The 20,557-nt window shown below is 44.5% G+C and overlaps 1 protein-coding gene across 1 annotated transcript in view; it reads left to right on the top strand.

The window, feature by feature from the left end:
* LOC147902377 (S-adenosyl-L-methionine-dependent methyltransferases superfamily protein) overlaps positions 1–17,201 on the top strand; it is a 72,764-nt gene extending 55,563 nt beyond the window's left edge. The window contains exons 4-9 of the mRNA XM_087373357.1: positions 1,973–2,249; positions 2,372–2,459; positions 16,127–16,192; positions 16,412–16,480; positions 16,613–16,645; positions 16,948–17,201. Of these exons, the coding sequence (XP_087229483.1) occupies positions 1,973–2,249; positions 2,372–2,459; positions 16,127–16,192; positions 16,412–16,480; positions 16,613–16,645; positions 16,948–17,037 (623 nt within the window). The 3' untranslated portion in view covers positions 17,038–17,201. The remainder of the gene's footprint in view (positions 1–1,972; positions 2,250–2,371; positions 2,460–16,126; positions 16,193–16,411; positions 16,481–16,612; positions 16,646–16,947) is intronic.
* Positions 17,202–20,557: the final 3,356 nt, after the last annotated feature.

Consider the following 20,557-nt stretch of genomic DNA (forward strand, 5'->3'; position numbering starts at 1 on the left):
GGAGGCAGCGGGAGGGCGGAGCAGCCAGCTAGAGGGAGGAGCTGCGAGAGGCACGGAGCTAGGAGGATGGAGCAGCCATCGGGCTGGCGGAGCAGGCAGCGGGAGCTGCAGGCGGGGCGGCAGCCGCGCAGAGGCGGAGCCAGCAAGGGTGGGGCAGAGGCTGCGGGGAGAAGTAGCGAGCAGAGGCAGGGAGGCCTCACGGGCCTATGGGACAAAGTACAACAAATGAAAATGAAAGCTCATACAAACCACAAGGGCTGAAGCAAAGGGCTTGCTAAGGCCCTTGCTGAGTGCTAAACAAAAAATCTGAGAGACAAAAACTCAGTAGCTAGAACCTGGTAGTGTGGTAGCTAGCCGGGGGCTGCAAAGATATCTTGGATTTGCCTCTGTCGGGATGTCTCCTGCGGTGGTGGGGGCGGGGGCGTGGTCTCCTCAACCTCTATATTCGAAGAGCAATATCAAGGGTGACACCTCGTCTCGGGCGATCTCCTCCAAGGAGGGCGGACCACCATCATGCGTGCCGTGGTCGCTCTCCGTGTCTTTGGGAGGCCTTGCGGGCCAATGAGACAAAGTACATAACCAAGTGCCATGGTAGCTCTTTGGTGGGATGTGAAGATATCTCATATCTGTATCTGTCGAGTCTCTCTTTCTGTGGCTGAGGGGATGGTCTCTGTGATCTCTGTATTTGGTGAGCCATATCAAGAGTGACACCTTGGGTCGGACGAGAAGAGCTGAGATAGGCTGGACCTCCATCATGTGTGCTCTGGTCATCCTTTGCATGTGTTGTCTCTGTGTCTCTGGCTGTGCCGTCCCGCATTGTCTCTTCCCGCTGATCCACTCTGCTCTCATGTTAGCTATCTCCTCCTCCCCTACTCCACTATGTCTTGGGGCTGACTTCTGCTTGATTTGTCTCTGCCCACTGCCCTTCGTGGCACTGTCACCTCCTGCTGTCTGGTCTGCCTCAATAGGGTCTCTGGATGTCTCCGCATCTCAATCAGATAGAGGCCAACAAAGACTTGGTCATGAAAGAGAGAGTGGCCCAAAACCAAGCCCCTTCTGAAAGAGAGAATGGTATCGTCCACCGATCTAATAGTAGACTGGATAAGTGGATAGGAAATGCTCCTTTGTCTCCACCTCCTCCAGTGTGCATAATCTGCTCTCTAGGTGTGCCTACGGCACTTCCTTTCTCAATCCTCAGCTAATGGGATGAGACCCGTTTTTGCCCAATGGCTATCCACAATGCGTAACTTAGGTTTAGCTACATTACATGCATTTTTTGGTATCATCTGTGTATTTTGGACAGTTCTTCATTTTCAGCCTAAGATCGCCCCTAGTCATCAATGGATACAAGTATTCATCATCTTCTTTGCTTTTGGGAAGCTTTGACAAACATGCTTCTACTTCGCTGAAAAAAAATATTCTGTTATGAGATGGTGTTTCTCTAGTTTTACTTTCATGTCACGTCAAAAAAGGTCTGCTGTCCCTTTTCCTGGTCTCTCATGAACATTGGTAGACATGCTTTAAGTTAGCTTTTTTTTTGTGAGAAACACATTAATTATATAATCTTAAAGCTAGCAATTTATGGGGTAAGAAACAAATTTTGCAATGGAATTAGCGAGCAGTGTATGGAAATGCTTCCATAATCTTTTTTGAACTCTAACATCTCTATTTATGAAGAATACTGAATTAGAATGGCAAATTGCACGTGGCTCAGCGATTTTGTTCATTTGAAGCCTTTTGAAATTGATGTCATGAATTTCCGGTATTACTGTTTTGGGCATTGACTTATGTTTAACTTCTATCCTTAAAAGTACCCCATTGGAATTACTGAGTAGTATTGTTTGAAGTCTTTTGGCAAAGAAAGCCTAGTGCTTCAATTTCTTTCCTATTGTTGATTATCGGGATGCCTAGTATAGTAAACAGCTTGAAGCCCCTGGATGGTTTGGAAAGATGATACATGATGTCATGGCAGTATTGACAGGAAGGGCTCAGAAGCTTTTGGAGCATACATCCAGGAGATACCAGAAGAAGCGTCTTGGTGGGCAGCTAGATGGGACTATTAGCCTTGAAATCAGCTCTCTTGAGGAAAGGAGCCACACAAATGCATGCAGCGAAGCTAGCATTGGTCCTGGATCAAGCAGCCTATGCGATGGGTGGAGCGGTGACGAGCTCTTGAGAAGAGTTACATTCAGGGCAGAAAACTTCATAGAGTGTCTGGAATCAACTGCAACATACGACACTCTGCTATGGTCAACTCTCTTTGAAAATTGATCAGTTGTAACTCCAAAAATTTAAAGATGAGCTATTACAATTGTGTTGTGATGTTTTGTAAAAACTCAAGGCTGATCAATACCTCAATTTTTAATTGCAGTTTAAGCATGACGAAATGGGTCCATTTGAACTGGGGAGATGATGGTCTTATCCGTCTTTTTGCAAAAATGAAACGCCTACTGCGGCCTGTAAGGAGTCCCCGCTATATTTATACATTCTTTTTTATTTCAGTCATTTATCAATTGACCTCTTTGGTGCTCGCATTTGTAATGGGGAGATTTGTATTTCTACATGAAAAGCTAAGTTATCAACTTTATGAGTTAGATAGTTCGCAATGAATTTGATGGTCTTTTCTTCCATATACACTTTGCTTAAACTGTTAATAGTTCGAATGTTTGAAACTTAATGATGTTTGCAAGGGCCAAAAAAACAGCCGTGTCATCTACCAACTCACTGTCCAATAGCTCATCTTCCTGTCTCAACGGAAGCCTCAGCCCAACAATATCAGCTTGAGATCTAATGTATCTACTCATAGCTTCAGCCACAAACAAGAAAAGAAAGCGGGATAAAGGGCATCCTTGACGGACTGATCTAGAGATTCGAAACTTGTCTCCCCTGACTCCTCCAATAAGTACCTGGCTGTGGGCTGATTTATAAAGCGCGGAAACCCCTCTAATCCAATCATCTGTAAATCCAAAATGAAGAAGGGTTCCCTCCTGAAAGCCCCAATCTACCCTGTCATAGGCTTTCTCAAAGTCCAAGAGTAGAATGGCCAGCCTGTGGCCACTGTGCATGGCCCACTCAGAAGCTTCCCAAAATGCGCAGATGTTATAAAAAATACTCCTGCCATGTACAAAGCCCATCTGCGAATCATGAATGAGATCTGGAAGTATGAGTTGCAGACGTAGGCTGATTGATTTCACCAAAATCTTATTCAGAGTGCCAAGTAGAATGATGGGTCTCCATCGAGACACTAAGTTTCTGCAACCCCCTTTTGGAATAAAATGAATGAGACCCTCTATAAGTGCTCACCGGAGTCCCAAACGCCTTGCAGGGCTGAGGTAATGCGATCCCCAATTTGATCCCAAAAAGCTATGAAAAAAGGAGGGGTAAGTCCATCTAAACGTGGACATTTGCCCTGAAGGGTGGTAAGAGCAGCCCTGAAGTCTTTGTTGTGAAAGGTGCACCAAGTAAGACTCTCATTTCTTGTTTCACTAACACAAGTATACACTGACAAATAGCATCCCTGGCATCATCTCTTGCCTGCGTGTTCAGGATCTGTTGTGAGAAGAGAGGCATAAGAATCTATAGCAATGTCTCTACATCTTTTTTGAGCTTGTTGCAACTCCGTCTTTAGAAAACGTTACTTGTCTCACGGCCGGTGGAAGCGTTTAGGATTGACTGAATGGGAAGCCTAATGGACAAATTGATGTAATGGATCATACCAAGGTTCTATGGTTGTGAGTGATCATGTGAGTGAGTGTGTGAGCACATGTGTGTGTATAGGTGTGCCTGAGTTAGATGTGACTGATGATGTGCCAGTCAGTAGGTGTGATTGAGTGAATATAGGAGTGTGGTGTGTGATTGAGAGATTTTAGGAGACATTGGTGGTCTTCCTGATTGAGATAACTGTGGATCTAGATTCCACCTACTGATGGGTAGTTGCTTATATGTACTCCATTCTATGAATGAATCAATTGCTCATTGCCTTCATACTTGTGCCATTGTCTCTACCTCTTGTCTATCTCCATCATGCTTCCATGCTTGCACCAACATGTGGTATTAGAGCCACTACGTCCTCCTTGAGCCTTACATTCTAGCCACGTCATCATCTTCTTCCTCACACTCTCTTCTTCTCCATTTCTTCTCTTTTGAGCAGAATTTCCAAGCGCTTGTTCTCCCTCTGTAGGTGACCATTTCCAAAATGGTTTGAGCTAGAGATACCTTGTAATAGGGCAAATCTACAGCTTCAAGCAATTAGAGGATAGTTGCGCTTGCTACCTGTTCCGACACAAAATCCAATTCGTGCTATTTCGTGCAATGCGATCTGCTGGAGCCGAATTTCTCTAATTCCTCTCAGGGGAGGCGGGGCGACACCAAGAGCTATCTACAGTTCAAATCTGAAGGCAAATGCTCTAGTATTTGAGGCGCAATGAAGAAAAAACCAGTCGACCTTTGAGCTTCTGCCTATGGCGACCTGGTGCGACATTTTGCCTCTGCTCTCTGGTGGAAGTTCTCTGGTAATAAAGATTCCTTTCCATACTAAAAGCCCTCTGAAAGCCAACTCCAACAGTGCGAATTTGATCCTCCAGTTCTTGACTATTCGATTTGGGGGTTTCTCTCAAATCTCCTTCATGGCTGAAGCATTGCAAGTGGTTAGATGCTCAAAAGTTTCAGTATTTTACTGTTTTTGCTTGGCATTGATGGGTGTTGGTCATACGAGTAGATGGCTGAAGTATTTAATGCTCCAAAGTTGGTCGATCACTATGCAAATCATGTTTTTCAAGACATATGATTGGATGAAAGGTTATATTGGTCACAAGGATGCATCATTCATGATGTTTCCAACTAGTTCAGTGATGTATGCAGCCCCTTTGCATTTCTATGGGGATGATCTGATGATTATGCTTATGCTTTTGGAGAATATGTCTTGGTTGAATCTATTTGTTAACTCTTGTTTGACTATCACTATGAAGTTCTTGAATTGCAAATATGATCTTTTAAAATGGTATATTCCTCATGGTATTTACTACCCTTGTACAAGAGTAGACACTGCCCTTGTTGCAATGACTAGTGGTAAGACTCTCTTATCCATGATGAAGATTGAACATACCAAGAAGATACACAAAGAAGGAAAGCTGTGCTTCATCGACACCAAGTACAATGCAATGGACAAGCAAGTTTATGAGTGATATACAATGGTGGCTTGGAAACGACGCCAGAAAAAGATTCCCATCAAGGGGGGGAATTTTCCCACATCTTCAAAGTAGATTTTTTGTATGTGTGTGGTCAATAAGGTTCTCTACCTTGGGATGTCCCCCTCAAATGATTGTTAGTCTTATGTGAGTTTTACCTTGTTAGACCTATGGGGACTTCCCATGCATAGTCGTTGTCCAATCTTCCAAATTGTAAACCAAGAGACCAAAGTCAGAGTGAGATCATGTTGGGGTGAGGATGCCCCAAATGAGTCTACTGCTAATGCAACTAGAGTGAGTACCAGGTTGTGGATCATGTGTGTTGCCACTAGAGGTAGGCAAGCCATGAAGTTTCCCATGGACTACTGCTAGGGTTGAGGTTATCAATTTGTGGGGGGGTATGATGGACAAATTGATGTAATGGATCATACCAAGGTTTATGGTTGTGAGTGATCATGTGTGTTACGCTCTAGCCGAGGTAGCATGACCTCAGAAGAATCAGTCGACATTTCCCTTATAGGATCTATGTTTGTAATATATTTGTTTGCGCTTCATGTAAATGATCGAGAGGGAATTAATGTCAAGGTCCTAGGTGAGGGTTGATAGCACCAGACTAGGTGGATCTAAGGCTAAGGGCCTAATGCAAGAAATGTGCCTAGGGGCAAAGGAATTAAAGCATCCCAAGAGAGGGGTGAAATGTTGCATTAGGAAGGCCCTATGATAATGACATGTGGCATCTAGATCCATCTAGGGAGATGGGGCTTGTTGGAGTTAGTAAGAGAAGAGAATGGTTTTTTTTGACGTATGTTTTTGACTCGGATTTTCTCCGTTAGCTCTCACGCTTCAGCAAGATTGGCTGGGTGGAATAAATTCGGTGCTACTCCCGTGATCTGCAGTACGAAGTAGAGAAGAAAGTTAACATTTGGTATCAGAGCTCCAGGAAGAGATCAAGCGATGGACGAATTTTGATCTAATGATATGAGAAGTGCATCGTGAGCGTGAGTCGAGCTCTCTTGCAGCGTGATCTAACGAAACGAGAAGGGGTTCGTGAGCTGTGACGAAAGCTACGAACAGTCTATTCTTTGTTGAATCGTAATGAAGTCGAAAGCATCTCCAGACTAGGAAGTCGCGTATGAAGGACTGGTCGTGGATTTGCCTGTAGATAGAAGAGGTGTGTAACAAGGGTGACGACGAATCTTGGAGCGGACAGCAGGTTGGAGCGCAGGCGTGACGATGGGCGACGTATCTGTTTGGTGGTGCTCCCGCGTTGGCTTAGCAGGAGCTCGTATTACGGGAGACGTGCGAATCGATACGTGATCGACGAAATTTGGAGGGGTTGCTGCCCGTGACGATGAACGACGTGGTGGTCCTCCCGCACTGTTCGTAGTATCTGCTCGGGCCTAACAGGGGCTCGTGTGACGGAAGGCCTTCGATATGTTACGTGGCTGACTACATTTTGGTGCACTTACAATCAGAGCCTCCAAGGTCATGTAGGCAGAGATTACAGAGGTTACGGAAGACCTGTGAGACTATGAAAAAAAAAAACAACAGACGATCGATGTCTGTTCCGTCGTAAATCCTGCGCCTACGTTCTCTGGCTCATAGTAAATTTTAACCTGTTTTCCAACGGACTCACAGTCATAGCCTTTTAAGGCCACGCAGCTGAGACATATTCCCTCAGACAGATTTCGAACAGGGAGCAACGTTTTGGCAAAAGAAAAAAAAAGAGACATCTGCACCACGTGAAGACTTTGGGACTCCTGAATGTCCAATTCATCGACCAGGGAGCACTTTACCTATTTTCCCTTTTGGTTTTCGTCATTCCTGTTTTGTCAGAAGCAGATTAGGCTTTTGTGGTTGTAGCAGAGTTTGTAGTTTACTATGCCTGTGCATATGCCTGTGTGCTTCAGTCTGAGTTGACTTGCAAGAAATTCCCTAGTATAGGGAAAAGCGGGATTTGGGATATATGCATGTATCAAATGCCTAGTTAGTGTGAAGCTGGGATTGCAGGTATTCCCTAGTATAGGGAATTGTGTCAGAATGCCAGTAGACTGAATTGTGTCAGTTTGTAAAAACAGTGTTCTAGCGGTGTTTAAAAAAAAAAAAAAAAAACACCCATTGACTTGAATGGAAGCAGAAGAAGGGGCTTCCAGAAGGGACCTTGGTGAGTCAGGAGTCCGGCCGACCCAGCAGGTGTCGCGCCCAGTAGCTCATACCTTATCTGGCAAGATTGCATTGCTTGAGGATGCCTTGCAGCAGTTATTAGTGCAACAGTTACAGGCAAATGCAGGGCAGTCTGAACTTAGAAGAGCGATACACAGAATGTCTGTCAGACCTTCTCGAGATGAGAAGGGAAAGGCTCCAATGGAACTGGAGTCTAGTGTCCATACGGTCGAGCCTAGAAAGGCTGAAGTACCTAATATTGCCAATTATAGGCCGGAAAAGTATTTTGGTCGGATGAATGACCGTAGTTCTGATGTCATTGAGACCTGGTTACACAAATGGGACGAGGCGTTCGCCATTTGTGAAATCAGAAATGATATCAAGAAAATCCGCGAGGCCACCCACATGTTTAGTGAGGCAGCGGATCGGTGGTGGATTAAATAACAGAAAGATGGAATAGCATTCACTACCTGGGAGGGGTTTAAAAGAGAATTCAGGAAACACTTCTTACCTCCTGACGAAGCATCCCGAGCTTGGGATCAGTATAGAAACCTTCGTCAGAGAAATTTGTCAGTGGCAGAATACACTGATAAGTTTCGAGAGAGCGTAATGAAGGTTGATGAACCCCTGCCTCAATCAATCCAAGTGAAAGATTTCATATTTGGATTGAATGATCGGATTAAAATGGAAGTTCGGGCTAAGTATGCGAACACGTTGGATGATGCAATAGCCATAGCCCTGAACTATGAAGATGCCAAGGGCAGCATGCCAAGTGGGTTTGCACAGGTCGGAACCCAGTATGGGTACCAGAAGAAATCTGGGTTTAAGAAGAAATGGATTAGTAAAGGGAGTGGTTCTCAGCCGAGTGGTTAAGCCAAGCAGGCGAAACCAGCTGAAACTCCTAGATCAAGTACCACCATTGGAGTGAAAAGGAAAGTAACGCCAATGGCAGCCCGGGCTTGGTCAAAGTCTGCCTTAAACCCAGAACAAAGAGAAAAGGCGAGGAGAGAAGGCTTGTGTTTTGGTTGCCTTCAGCCTCATCAGTGGAAGGATTATCCACGGAATAAAGATCGTCGGATGGCTGAGATGGTGGTCTCAGAATGCGACGTGGAAATGGAGGGAAGTCCCTGAGCGGAAGAGATGCAGATTCAGCTAGCGGGGTCTTCTCAGAGGTTAGTACCTTGTTTATTATGTGTGTCTGTTGCTAAGCTAGTAACGAGTGCACCTGATAACATCCTATCTAAGCCCGCAGCAACGGGGTATACAGTCTTTAATGATACGGAGTTAATTAAAATGAAAGGGCAAGTGGCCAATCATGATGTCATTGTGTTGTTTGACTCGCCGTCAACTCACAATGTGATTAACTCCAAGCTCGTGAAGAGGCTGAAGTTAAAGACTAGCCCATCTGACTATGCGTATACAGTCAGGATGGCAGATGGAAGTTCAACTGAAGTATGGGACCAAAGGGTTACCCAGTTGGAGCTTCATATTCAGGACTATGCTGAGAAGCTTGATTTTGAAATGACTAAGCTTGCTCATGCAGATATAGCCCTGGGTATGGCGTGGCATTCTAGAAAGAATCCAGCCATTGATTGGAAAAAGCACGTGTATCAATTCAAGATGGATGATGTGCTTTATGTCTTACAAGGTGAGAAAGATATACCTCAGGGACCGTTGGTTTCCGTGATGGAAATCCGAAAAGCTCAAGAAGAGTTTTTATTCCTTTGCACGGCAGAGCCAGTTGATGATTCTTCGGCTAGCACTGATGTTACGCAAAGTGGTGAGATGGCCAAGCTGGCTAATCTTATAGCAGAGGAGTTCTCTAAATGTTTTAGGGATGAACTACCTTATGGGTTACCTCCAGAACGGAATGTTCAGCATAAAATTGAACTGATCTTGGGGGCAGAACCTGTAAATAGACCTCCCTATAGAATGAGTTTTACTGAAGAGGCGGAGGTGCGTAGACAACTGGAATAATACCTCAAGTTGGGGCAGATTCAACCAAGTTTCTCACCTTTTGCTTCGCCAGTGATATTAAAGAAGAAAAAGGATGATACGTTTTGCCTCTGTATAGATTACAGAGCACTGAATAATATCACTGCTAAGCACAGGTATCCGATGGCTCGGATTGATGATTTGCTAGATGCATTACATGGAGCTGTGATTTTCATCAAGATAGATCTTAAGTGTGGCTACCATCAGATCCGGATTAGAGTCGAGGATGTGCATAAAACCGCTTTCAGAAGCAGGTTTGGTCATTATGAGTTTTTGGTAATGCCCTTTGGACTTACCAATGCTCCAGCGACATTCGTCATGCTTATGAACGATTTACTACGTCCGTATATCGAAAAGTTTGTAGTATATTTTATTGACGATATTCTAGTGTTCAGTAAGAGTATTACTGAGCATCGTGAACACTTAAGAATAGTGTTCAGTACTTTGAGGAAAGCCAGTCTTTATGTAAATAAAAAGAAAACTATACTGTGTATGGTTAGGCTTGAATATTTAGGATTCATAATTACTCCAGAAGGGGTAGAAATGGATCCAAAGAAAGTAGCTACGATACTGACTTGGCCAATCCCTCAGAGTCTGACCGCTTTGCGATCATTCTTGGGATTTGTCCAGTTTTATAGAAGGCATATCAAAGGATGTTTTGAAATAGTATCGCCATTAACTGATTTGATCTCAGATAAAGTACCTTTTATATGGGGACAGAATCAGCAAGAAAGTTTTAACACCATAAAACAAGCTGTGGTCACAGGACCGGTGTTAAATATAGTTGATCCCCAGAAACCGTTGTTCCTGGAAACCGATGCAAGTGGCATTGCGGTAGGAGCAGTTCTCCTTAAAGAGGGAAGGCCAGTAGCCTTTGAAAGCAAGAAGCTTTCTCCCTCTCAAAGGAATTGGCCAACTCATGAATTGGAGTTGTATGCTGTTATCCATGCTTTGAAAACATGGAGGCATTATTTATATGGTTCAGAGTTTTATGTGGATGTGGATCATGATACTCTGAAACATTTTTGTAAACAGCCTGACTTGAGGGGCCGCCAAGCTAGGTGGGTAGAGCTCATGCAGGAGTTTAATTTAACGATTCGGTACCGAAGAGGGAAGGATAATAAGGTTGCTGATGCGTTGTCTCGCATTATGCACAATATGAGTTTCACGGTATTAGAGAGTGCTCTAATGACCGAGATCAGAGAAACTCAAAAGGTGGACGAGTTTGTCCAGAGCTTATGGCCTAAAGCTCATGTGTTAAAACCCGGGGAAAACGAAAAGGATGACCTGGCATCCATAAAAGGCCAAACATATGCAAGATATACCATAAGGGATGGTATGCTGAAAAGAAATGGCAAGGTTGTAGTACCTAGTTAGAATGATCTCAGGCAGAGAGTCATTCGACAGTGCCATGATAGCCCATGTGCGGGACACCCAGGGGTCGAGAAGACATATGATCTTGTGAAGCGAGATTTCTTTTGGCCAAAGATGAAAAAGCATATTCATGAATATGTGACACGGTGTTTTTCGTGTCAGGTAAGTAAGGCCGAGCGGGTGAAGCCACCCGGACTTTTACAGCCCTTGGAGATACCACTAAGTAAGTGGGAGAGCATTTCCATGGACTTTATTGTTGGGCTGCCTACGACACAAGGTGGATATGATTCTATCCTTGTGGTGGTTGATCGTCTAACCAAGATGGCTCACTTTATTCCGACTAGAGAGTCTGTTAGTGCCCCGCAAGTGGCGGATTTGTTTATTAGACATATTTCGTCTGCATGGATTGCCTAGATCCATAGTGTCAGACAGAGATGTCAGATTTACCGGTCATTTTTGGACAGCGGTATTTAAGACACTAAGGACTGAGTTGGGAATGAGTAGTTGGGATCATCCTGAGACGGATGGTTAGACGGAGAGAGTCAACCAGACTTTAGAGGATATGCTGAGGGCATATGTGTCATTGAGGCAACATACATCGGACAAGTGGTTACCATTGTTAGAGTTTGCCTACAATGATAGAAAACATTCCTCTACAGGGTTCAGTCCGTTTGAGCTGAACTATGGTTATAGACCAGCAAATCCAACTATAGTTGGAGTACCTCAGAAAGTGCCTAGTGCCGCGAACTTTGTGGTTCAAATGCGGGAGATGCTAGCACTTGCGAGAGCTAATATCCGCCAAGAGCCAAGGTGTATGCGGATGAAAACCGGTCTATAAGAGTATTTAAGGAAGGAGAAAAAGTTTTTCTCAGAGTTCCTTCGCACTCGAAGTCGTTTACTTCAGGAGAGTGTGCTAAGTTATCACCTCGATACTGTGGGCCGTGGTTAATTCTAAAGAGAATAGGCAAGGTAGCCTATAAATTAGAATTGCCACAGGGGTGTAAGGTGCTCCCGGTTTTTCATGTTTCACGCTTAAAGAAATTTTTACATACAGGTGACTCACTAATCGAAGGTGTGGTTTTGTTTCAGGAGATAGAGGATAATGCAAGGCGCAAACCAACAAGAATCCTGGACCGAGGAACATCGGAAGGCCTTCGACACTGTCCCACGATCTCGCCTGATTAGGAGGTTACAGGAGTTGTAGCTTCAAGAGATTATGACTTGGGGGGTGACGAGTCTTTACGAGTCCATCAGAGGGAGAAATTGTGCTCCAAGAGGTCTATCAGATTGGGTTGAGAGCACGATCAGGGTGAAGTAGGGGTGCCCCCTTTTTCGGGCTCTACATTGATGAGATCACATCCTTTATAGATCCCCTAGGAGGAGAGGGTTCACTACTGGCTGACTTGATGATACAGATACTACTATATGCAGGTGACATAGTCCTCACATCATCTTCGCCAGACGGATTGCAAAGGCTCCAAAGGTGTTATGCAAATAGAGAGACTTGACAATTAACCTTGGGAAGACCAAGGTTATGTTTTTCAACACCTCACGTGTAGTGCTTCACCGACATAGTTTCACTTACCCAGGTGAGCTATTGGAGTCATGCACATACTTGGGGGCAGTTTTCATAAGGCCAGTTCTCACGATGACCCATGCAACCAAGGCACGACTCACACGAGGGTAGGGTGCTTTGGCTTGACTAGAGAGATAGTGCGTCTAGGCGCACTTTCAGGATCCACCGACAAAGGGCTAGCTTTTCGACACCCTGGTGAGGCCGACTGCCATGTATGTAGCAACTTTTTGGGGAGTGATCTCTCAGCGACAAGAGTGGAGGAGATTTGAGAGGCTACATGTGACTATGGGGTGTAGGATGATTTAGAGTAAGCCCTCCGTCCCCCCTCAGATAATACAGGCAGAGTTCGCCATGACACCTTTCCAAGTTGATGCCATTTTTCAGACAGTCACCTTCCTCCACATAGTTTGGGCCTTACTCAATAGAAGACCTACCGAGGCTGGTGCTAGAGTCATCCAGAAGGAAAGAAAGAAAATTTATTAGAGTCTTCGGAAGACCGATGGGTCTATGAGACTGAAGGAAAACTTGATACAAATTACAGTAAGGGTGGAGCTACTGAAACGAGCATCATCACCCGTGCTGAATCCTAAGTCTGGTCATACATAATCAAATACATCTGGCAGTAACAATGAAAAGAAAAGGACTGGAGCGGAGCGGAATCCTCCGTATGTCATGTCCCCCTGGCTGGTGCATAGCCGGTGATGGGACGCTGGTGCCCATCAAGGGGTGCCGTGCGTCTCGGTCTCCTAGACGAGGCTCGACGCAAGACCAGAGCCACCATGACTCCCGTGGGACGTATCCCGGGTCTAAACAATGACGGGAGGTCCCCCAGAGTGATCTGTGTGTCCCCTCGATGTCTCGTGTGTCGTGCTGCGATCGTCGGGTCGGGGTCTCTGTCACGTCGGTGGCTAGAGACTGCACTATCAATGTCACTCGATGGGAAGAACTCTGTGATCCTGCTCTGAGAGGTGTCTGATGATGTGGCCAAGCCCCGTCGCCTGAGTAATTACTCTCTATGTCGGACTCCCTCATGTTTGAAGGCCGCGAGGCATCTTTGATCTGGGTAGGCAAGGAATCTGGAAAGGAGCCCGGAGCCATCTCTGAAGAGGCAGTGGTAGCGACCTCGGATCTTGTAGTACACTGGGCACTTGAAAATAAAATGTTCCTCCGACTCAACCTCCTGACAGTCGCACAATATGCATAAGCGATGCTCCCTAGGAATCCCCTCTGCTCTGCCGCTCTCTATGCGGAGGCGGTGTGATGATAATCGAAACTGTCCGATGGAGATCCGTAGTGAGTGAGGCATATGAAGCTCACTGTACCCCGGTGGTGTGATGAATCCCTCCTCCGAAATGCGAAGACAGTAATCTCTGTAGAAACTCAGCTTCACTGGAAGCTCCCTCGGCTCCAACCAGGCCCTAAAGGTGTGTAGCTGCAGGGGATCCTCTCGAATGACCTGGTTGGTATGTGGCCCAATCGGGATGGTGGGTGGGAGTACCGGAGGGGCATCTAAACTGTACTGAAAAGGAGGTATCCTATCGATGTGGAACCCTCGTCTCACAAACCATCTGTGAGTCCGTGCATACCAGCATCACTCGTCTCCCTCTGCTGCCAACCTCATGGAGGAATCGAGAGCCAACCATGGCAACCTCTGTCTCCCTGATGTGCAGTCCCCATATGATCTAACCCGGTGTAGATATGTGATGGTCTGAAAGGCTGCATCTAGCTGGAGTGGAGAAGCACCAAACTCGGCCTCTCCCCTCTTCATATTTTGTCATGGTATCAGAGCTCCCTTGCCTTCCACTGAGGCATTGCGATCCGTATGCATGAGAGAGTGTGATAGTTTGAGAGATTGAGAGATCGAGTTTTCTCTTCCATGAGAAAAATAAATAAAATCTATTCATTACTGGTGCACCTCCCCCATGCACGCTTCATTTGGGGACTCACAGATGGGGAGGTGACGATTCCAACGTTCCTTCTTGAAGTAAAACTGCTTGATTTCTAGGAAAAGTGGTCTTTGGGAGTCAATGATCTCTTGGAAAAGGTTTTTGGGAGTCAACAATCTTTAATACAAGGTCTTCAACAACTACTGCCATTAAAGCAAATACTAAACATGGTCACAACGCTGTCAGAATATAACAACCACTCAGATTAATAGAGCAACCACTTTTTTTGGGATTTATTTTAAAGCCCTTCGGAGTTATGATGAAACCAAAATACTCAAACCTGACCATATGTAGCACGGTGTCTTACTGTTAACAAAAAAAACTGCCTTTCCTCAAACTACTGAACACTTCTCTTAAATGTTTACCATGCGCAGCAATACTTTTCTTAAATGTTTACCATGCAATGTCATCAATAAAATGTGCTATAAACTTTCCAAGACAATTATGGCAAATATGGCCGGAGTATTGGCTAGTCCAAATGGTATTACTAGAAACTCATAATGGTCTGAAAATGAGTCACCAGAAACCTTTCTAGAAAGGTTCCTAGAAACGGGTTTTGAGGTTTCTTTTAGAAGCGTTTCGAAAATATCAGAGCAATTTCGTCTAGAAATGTGCATAATTAATATATGTAAAACATAGAATATAACAGTACATATAATACTGAAGTCTAATACATGTGTAAACTTGTATTCTAAAGATTCTATTGTCCACATGGGACCACCTCTAGTGTCTAGACATCAATGATCATATGCAGACTCTCTCTCCCTTTCTTTGAGTCTAGCACTCTGAGTTATGAGCTTTCCTTGAGCTTTTCTAGCGCTCTGAAAGGGCCTTAGCGAGCCCCTTATTTTATGAGTTACTCACGTGATTGTACTTTGTCTCATAGGCAGGTGAGGCCTCCCGAGGACGTTAATACATCTTTTTTTCTTCTTTCTTTTCTCTCTCTCTCTCTCTTTCTCTCTCTTTGTGAAATGATAGATATCTCTCAACTTTCAAGGGAATGGGATGGAGAGGGATGATGGAATGGGATGGAGATGACAACTCTGAGCTGGAGCAGCAAGCCCAGGTCACAGTCATCAGTCTGCGAGAGGAGATTAGAAGCAAAGGGAATGTGAGGCTTAAGCTCATATGGGGGATGGAGAGGCTAGTAGACCATAGCGGAGAGGTGGAGCAGCTGAGCAGGTAGGCAAGGATGCACAGTGGGAGCACTGAACAGGTGTAGAGACATGGCAAGAGTAGAAATTAAAAAAAAGGCAGCTGTACGCTTTTTACACAGAAGCCCTAATTTAGGGTTTCGCAAAAAACCAGGCCATTTCAGCCGTTTCGTCGAAAAGTTTCAGGCAAAACATTTCAAAATGTTTCAGGCATACACGGTTTCGAAATGTTTCAAGCAGAAACGTTTTGAGACGTTTGTGCAGCTCGAAACGTGTTTTCTGGTGACTTTGGTCTGAAAGCAGTCTTGTACACATCCTTAGCTCAGACTCTGATCACTCTTGAGATCAAATTTCAATCTTGCTAAAGGTTGCTAAAGTTTGTGGCCCCATGCAATGTATGTAATAGATAGTTTATCCTAGCCATTGGATATTTTTGTTTGATGGTGATATTATTTAATCCTCGATAATGAATACATAGGCAAAAAGAGTCATCTTTCTTTTTCATTGGAAAAGTCAGTTTCAGGTAAGCCATCCCTTGTTTAAGAGAAGCCGACATGCAGTATATTTCCCGATGTTTTGTTGAAAATTGAGAATTAAACTTTATTCTCGGTGCAGTTTTTAAATTTGTCATGGCAAGTTTAATAACATGGTGTGGAAGGCTTTGAAGACTAGGAAGATTTGAACAGCGAGGCATTAAGAGTGAACTAAGTCTCGTTCATTTTATAACTGAAGGGCGGCATATTGGTGCTAGAACCCCAACCTTGGAAATCATACAAGAACAAATGCCATGTCTCTGAGGTATTATCACTTTGTACTGCTCTATAACATAAATTGAACCCATGCCTTATTCATGCAATCTCGTCAATTCCCTTGTACTGTTTGAATGTTAAAGAAGTTTGATCATGTCACAAGGGTATGCAGAGGGCCTCTGCTGCCACAAGGTTTGGCGTCTGATAAGCTTTCTAGAACTAGTTTCCATTTCTGCATGCTAATGAACCTTGTTTGACCATGGTAAAGGTGATTAGCAAAAATTTTAAAGAGATAGAACTACGCCCAAAACATTTCCGGGAGCTGCTTTTGGAGAAGGTATGAATGTGTGAGCCATTCCTGTTACTTTGATGCTTTCTCTAGGCAGAATCTGTACTAGGAAAATGTTCAATATGGGGACAATATGAGGTATTATGTTAGATGTGGTAACTCGGTGATCACCATTTGCAGGTTGGATACCGCTCAATGGAAAGCATTACAGAAGTAATTACTGACAGCAATGCCGGGTTCAGTCGTCCTATATTTCTTCTTCACACTTAATTTTAATCAGCATTCAATCATGTTATCTGCTTAGGCCTCTACGCAATGCCTCTTTCAGGAGAGTAGCAGAGAGCCGCTACCCACATCCCGAAATATTGTTGTTTAGTGCACAAAAGTACATGCATATGCCTGAAGTAGCTCTGCAAACAACAGAAGGGCCAGAATCTTTACTAATAAAATGTTCAATATGGGGACAATATCAGGTATTATGTTAGATGTGGTAACTCGGTGATCACCATTTGCAGGTTGGATACCGCTCAATGAAAAGCATTACAGAAGTAATTACTGACAGCAATGCAGGGTTCAGTCGTCCTATATTTCTTCTTCACACTTAATTTTAATCAGCATTCAATCATGTTATCTTCTTAGGCCTCTGTGCAATGCCTCTTTCAGGAGAGTAGCAGAGAGCCGCTACCCACATCCCGAAATATCGTTGTGTAGTGCACAAAAGTACATGCATATGCCTGAAGTAGCTCTGCAAACAACGGAAGGGGTACAGAGAAAGGCCTTGATAACTTCCTTTTAATAAAAGATTTGTTATTGTTGAGGTAAGTTCTGATTTGTAAATTGTAATGATTTTCACTCAAATCTCTTCAATGCGTCTCACAAATGTCTCACAACTATGCTGGATTGCTGGCTGCAACTACTGTCAATGGCATAGTCGTCTGCCATCATGCACAGCATAGTTTTGCTCGGCACTTTAGTGTCAGATGGCATGTCACAATGTGTCACATTGGGACATGGACTCATATCTAGTATGATATCATGTCTTGTAACATGTTCACACGTGATCAGTATGATTTGTTTTGATTTTAGCTGCTGCCAAACCCCCAGATGGGCAGGGGGTAGTTGTTGTGCCACAAATGGTTAGGGGATTAAGCCTCAAATAGCCCTGTAATTAGCTGGTTAGCTGGCAGACTAGGTCTCCTGATTGGGCTGGCTAATTCGGCCATGTCCTAGCCCTGTGTGGAACTGGCTGATCTGTCTGAATTATACACCTACTGGTCTTGCTGATAGTGCATGCGGGTGCACCTTCCCTCTAGATATGGAAGCCCTAGTCAAGCTGGATCTGGTGGTGTTGCCCTCTCCTGGGTCGGGTCTATGAGCAGATCTATCCTGGCTATGCAATGACATGCATCCAAGTGTGCTCACTATTGCATAGAATTGTACTGTGTGATTTATCTGGGCTCTCTTCTCATCCCTCATCTTTTGAAGTTTTTGATGAACATACCCAACATCCTCTCAATGGGATCTGATCTAGAAACCAAAGGAATGACTTTCATGCTACATCTTTGAGATGGCCTTCATGTGGTGGACTTTCGAACTCTGCGTAATTTGGAAAAATCACGTGAAACTGAGTTGCCAGATGAGTCATCTATGCTCTTGAATACACTTGGATCTCCCACAAATGATGGTAAGAACTGTGATCACTGAGCTGTAGCTGATGCTACGAAATTTTCAAATTTCACCGAGAAGAGCCAAAGGACTGGAGGCTTGTATGCCTCTGCTACCTTGGTGTTGCTTGTCATCCATCTGTTATGACTGGTCCTCCTGACGGCATGAGATATTGATGACTGGTGTGACTGGTATGACTGGTCCTCCCAACAGATGGGAGGACCAGTCATCCATTCGGTATGACTGGCCCTCCCATCTGGTATCACTGGTCCTCTGCTACCTTGGTGTTGCTTGTCATTCATCTGGTATTACTGGTTCTCCCGGCAGCTTGAGGCTGCCAATGTTGGACACATGGGGGGGGGGGGCGGGGGGGGGGAGGGGGGGAGAGAGAGAGAGAGAGAGATAGATTAACATCTGCAAAAGGCCAAAAAGGCCAAAATAAACTGAGGGTTTTAGACTCCTTGGTTGTCTTTCAAGTGGCAAGCATGTGCAACCTAAGCTTCACATGCACCAGTCTAGAATCCCGAGAGTCTTGATGCCTCTAATGCATGTCAGATATGAGCCTCTGATGTCCTCTGCACTTTGTTGGGATTGAGCCCATGGGTGTCGTGAGGCTGGTCGACGTAGTGATGCTACAATGATCATGGCAGGTACTCCCCAGACCTAAGGTCAATATCCTACTCGTCTTATGTCTTTGAATAGTGGGCTTAGTGTCTCATGCTCTGTGGTGCCCAATGAGTGTATCCTTCTCCCTTGTGAAGAAGTCTGTGAATGATCTGCTATTGGGTCGGTGGATCTCAGGAGTGCTTGTTGGTATTTGGTAACCTCTGATACAAAGAGTGCCACACATTTGTGGTCCATCTCATTAGCACATGCATGTCTGTCTCCACCTCCTGCGTGTCACTAGAGTGCATAATGTTGAGTCTAACCAATGCCATATTGCCTCTATCTCTCATCTTGCGTGATTTGGAATTAGTGAGGACGTCCGAGGCTACCCATACGGTGTGTCCAAGATGGGTCTAAAGCTATGCAGGTGATTGGATGATCCATCATACATGGCACCAGCGATACCCATGTCCACTGAATGTACATCCTTGATGACTAGTGGATCTCATACTGCGTTAGATGTAAGAAAGGTGCATCCAAGGACTACTAGTATGTGGAGAATGTGAAACCTATTTGCTTTTATATTTCAAAAGCAGTCCCCAAGTAAGGGACATGCAGCTACAACATCAGAAGATCTTATTATATGACAAGAAAACAGGATAATGACGATTACGAGCACACAGATAGTCGAAGAACGACAGCTGTAAAGATGCCCGGAAGAAGGGATACTTGGCAAGGGACGGATCACTGAGACCCTATGGTTTCGGTCCTTCCATAGAGTCCATAGTGCCCTGTGCCCTATAACGAACCCAAGTAAAGAGAAGGTCATAACCCTACCTGATAGGATGGACCCCAAACAACCATAATAGCTTGCCAAAGCAAGCATTGTGTGAAGATGCTGCTATAGAAAAAACAAGAAGTCACGACATTCAGGGCAATGCCAAAATAGATGTGGCATAGACTCTCGCAGGAATAGGCATCGACTACAAGTAGCAAGAGCAATACGTTAGCGTGCCAAGATCTGTGCAAATGGAAGAACCCCAAGCATCTCTCCATAAGAAAATCTATTGACGAAGGGGAGGTTTGCAGGTGCAAATTTGTTGTAACCTTTTCGTCTACCATCGAGAAGTATGAGTTGTAGGCTAGATTCGATTTGCATGAAGAGAAACCATGAAGGAGGCAACAAAAGCTTTCATAATTTTGCAATCGTGACATCAGCCAACATTAGCATCATTCGAGGGAAGAGCCTACTCCTTGAGGTGATGTATAATCTGAAGGCGAGGCATTGATTGAAAGCCATGAAGGACTTGTGACAATGTGCCTAAGGGATCTATAATGCTGTCCCAAGCCAAACTATATGAGAGTTGCAAGAATAGATAACACCATACCAGCATCATCAAGCACATCACCCACAATCTCTCTTTGGACCAAATAAAATAAGAGTGCATGGCTCCTCTGTGACAAACACCTTTGACTAGTGAAAGCACTCAACACACAAAGTGTTTCCATCAAGAGCATCCCCACCATTCTATTTAAGATGAGCAAGTATGTGCTTCTGTGGACAAAGCATGTGAGATGTCCTAGGAGAAATTCTCAATGAGTAGGTTGCTAGTGACAAAATGCGAAAGCAAGTGTTGCATCATGTAAGCCCATGGTTGATCACCTTGCATAAACTGAAACATCATTTTTTCCTTATGTGCTAGAATGTTATATGAACATTTAGAATATTCAATCCCCCATCCATATTTGGCGAGCAAAGATGATCCATAGAAAGCAACCTGAGGGCTTTACGGCTATGATGAGATCGCCATAAAAGCTCCATGACAGAACAAGAGATGGCAAACATCATCAAAG

This window comes from Dipteris shenzhenensis, chromosome 4, assembly GCF_047967505.1.
Source record: "Dipteris shenzhenensis isolate YYH24624 ecotype China chromosome 4, Dip_SZ_1.0, whole genome shotgun sequence".
Lineage (NCBI taxonomy): Eukaryota > Viridiplantae > Streptophyta > Polypodiopsida > Gleicheniales > Dipteridaceae > Dipteris > Dipteris shenzhenensis.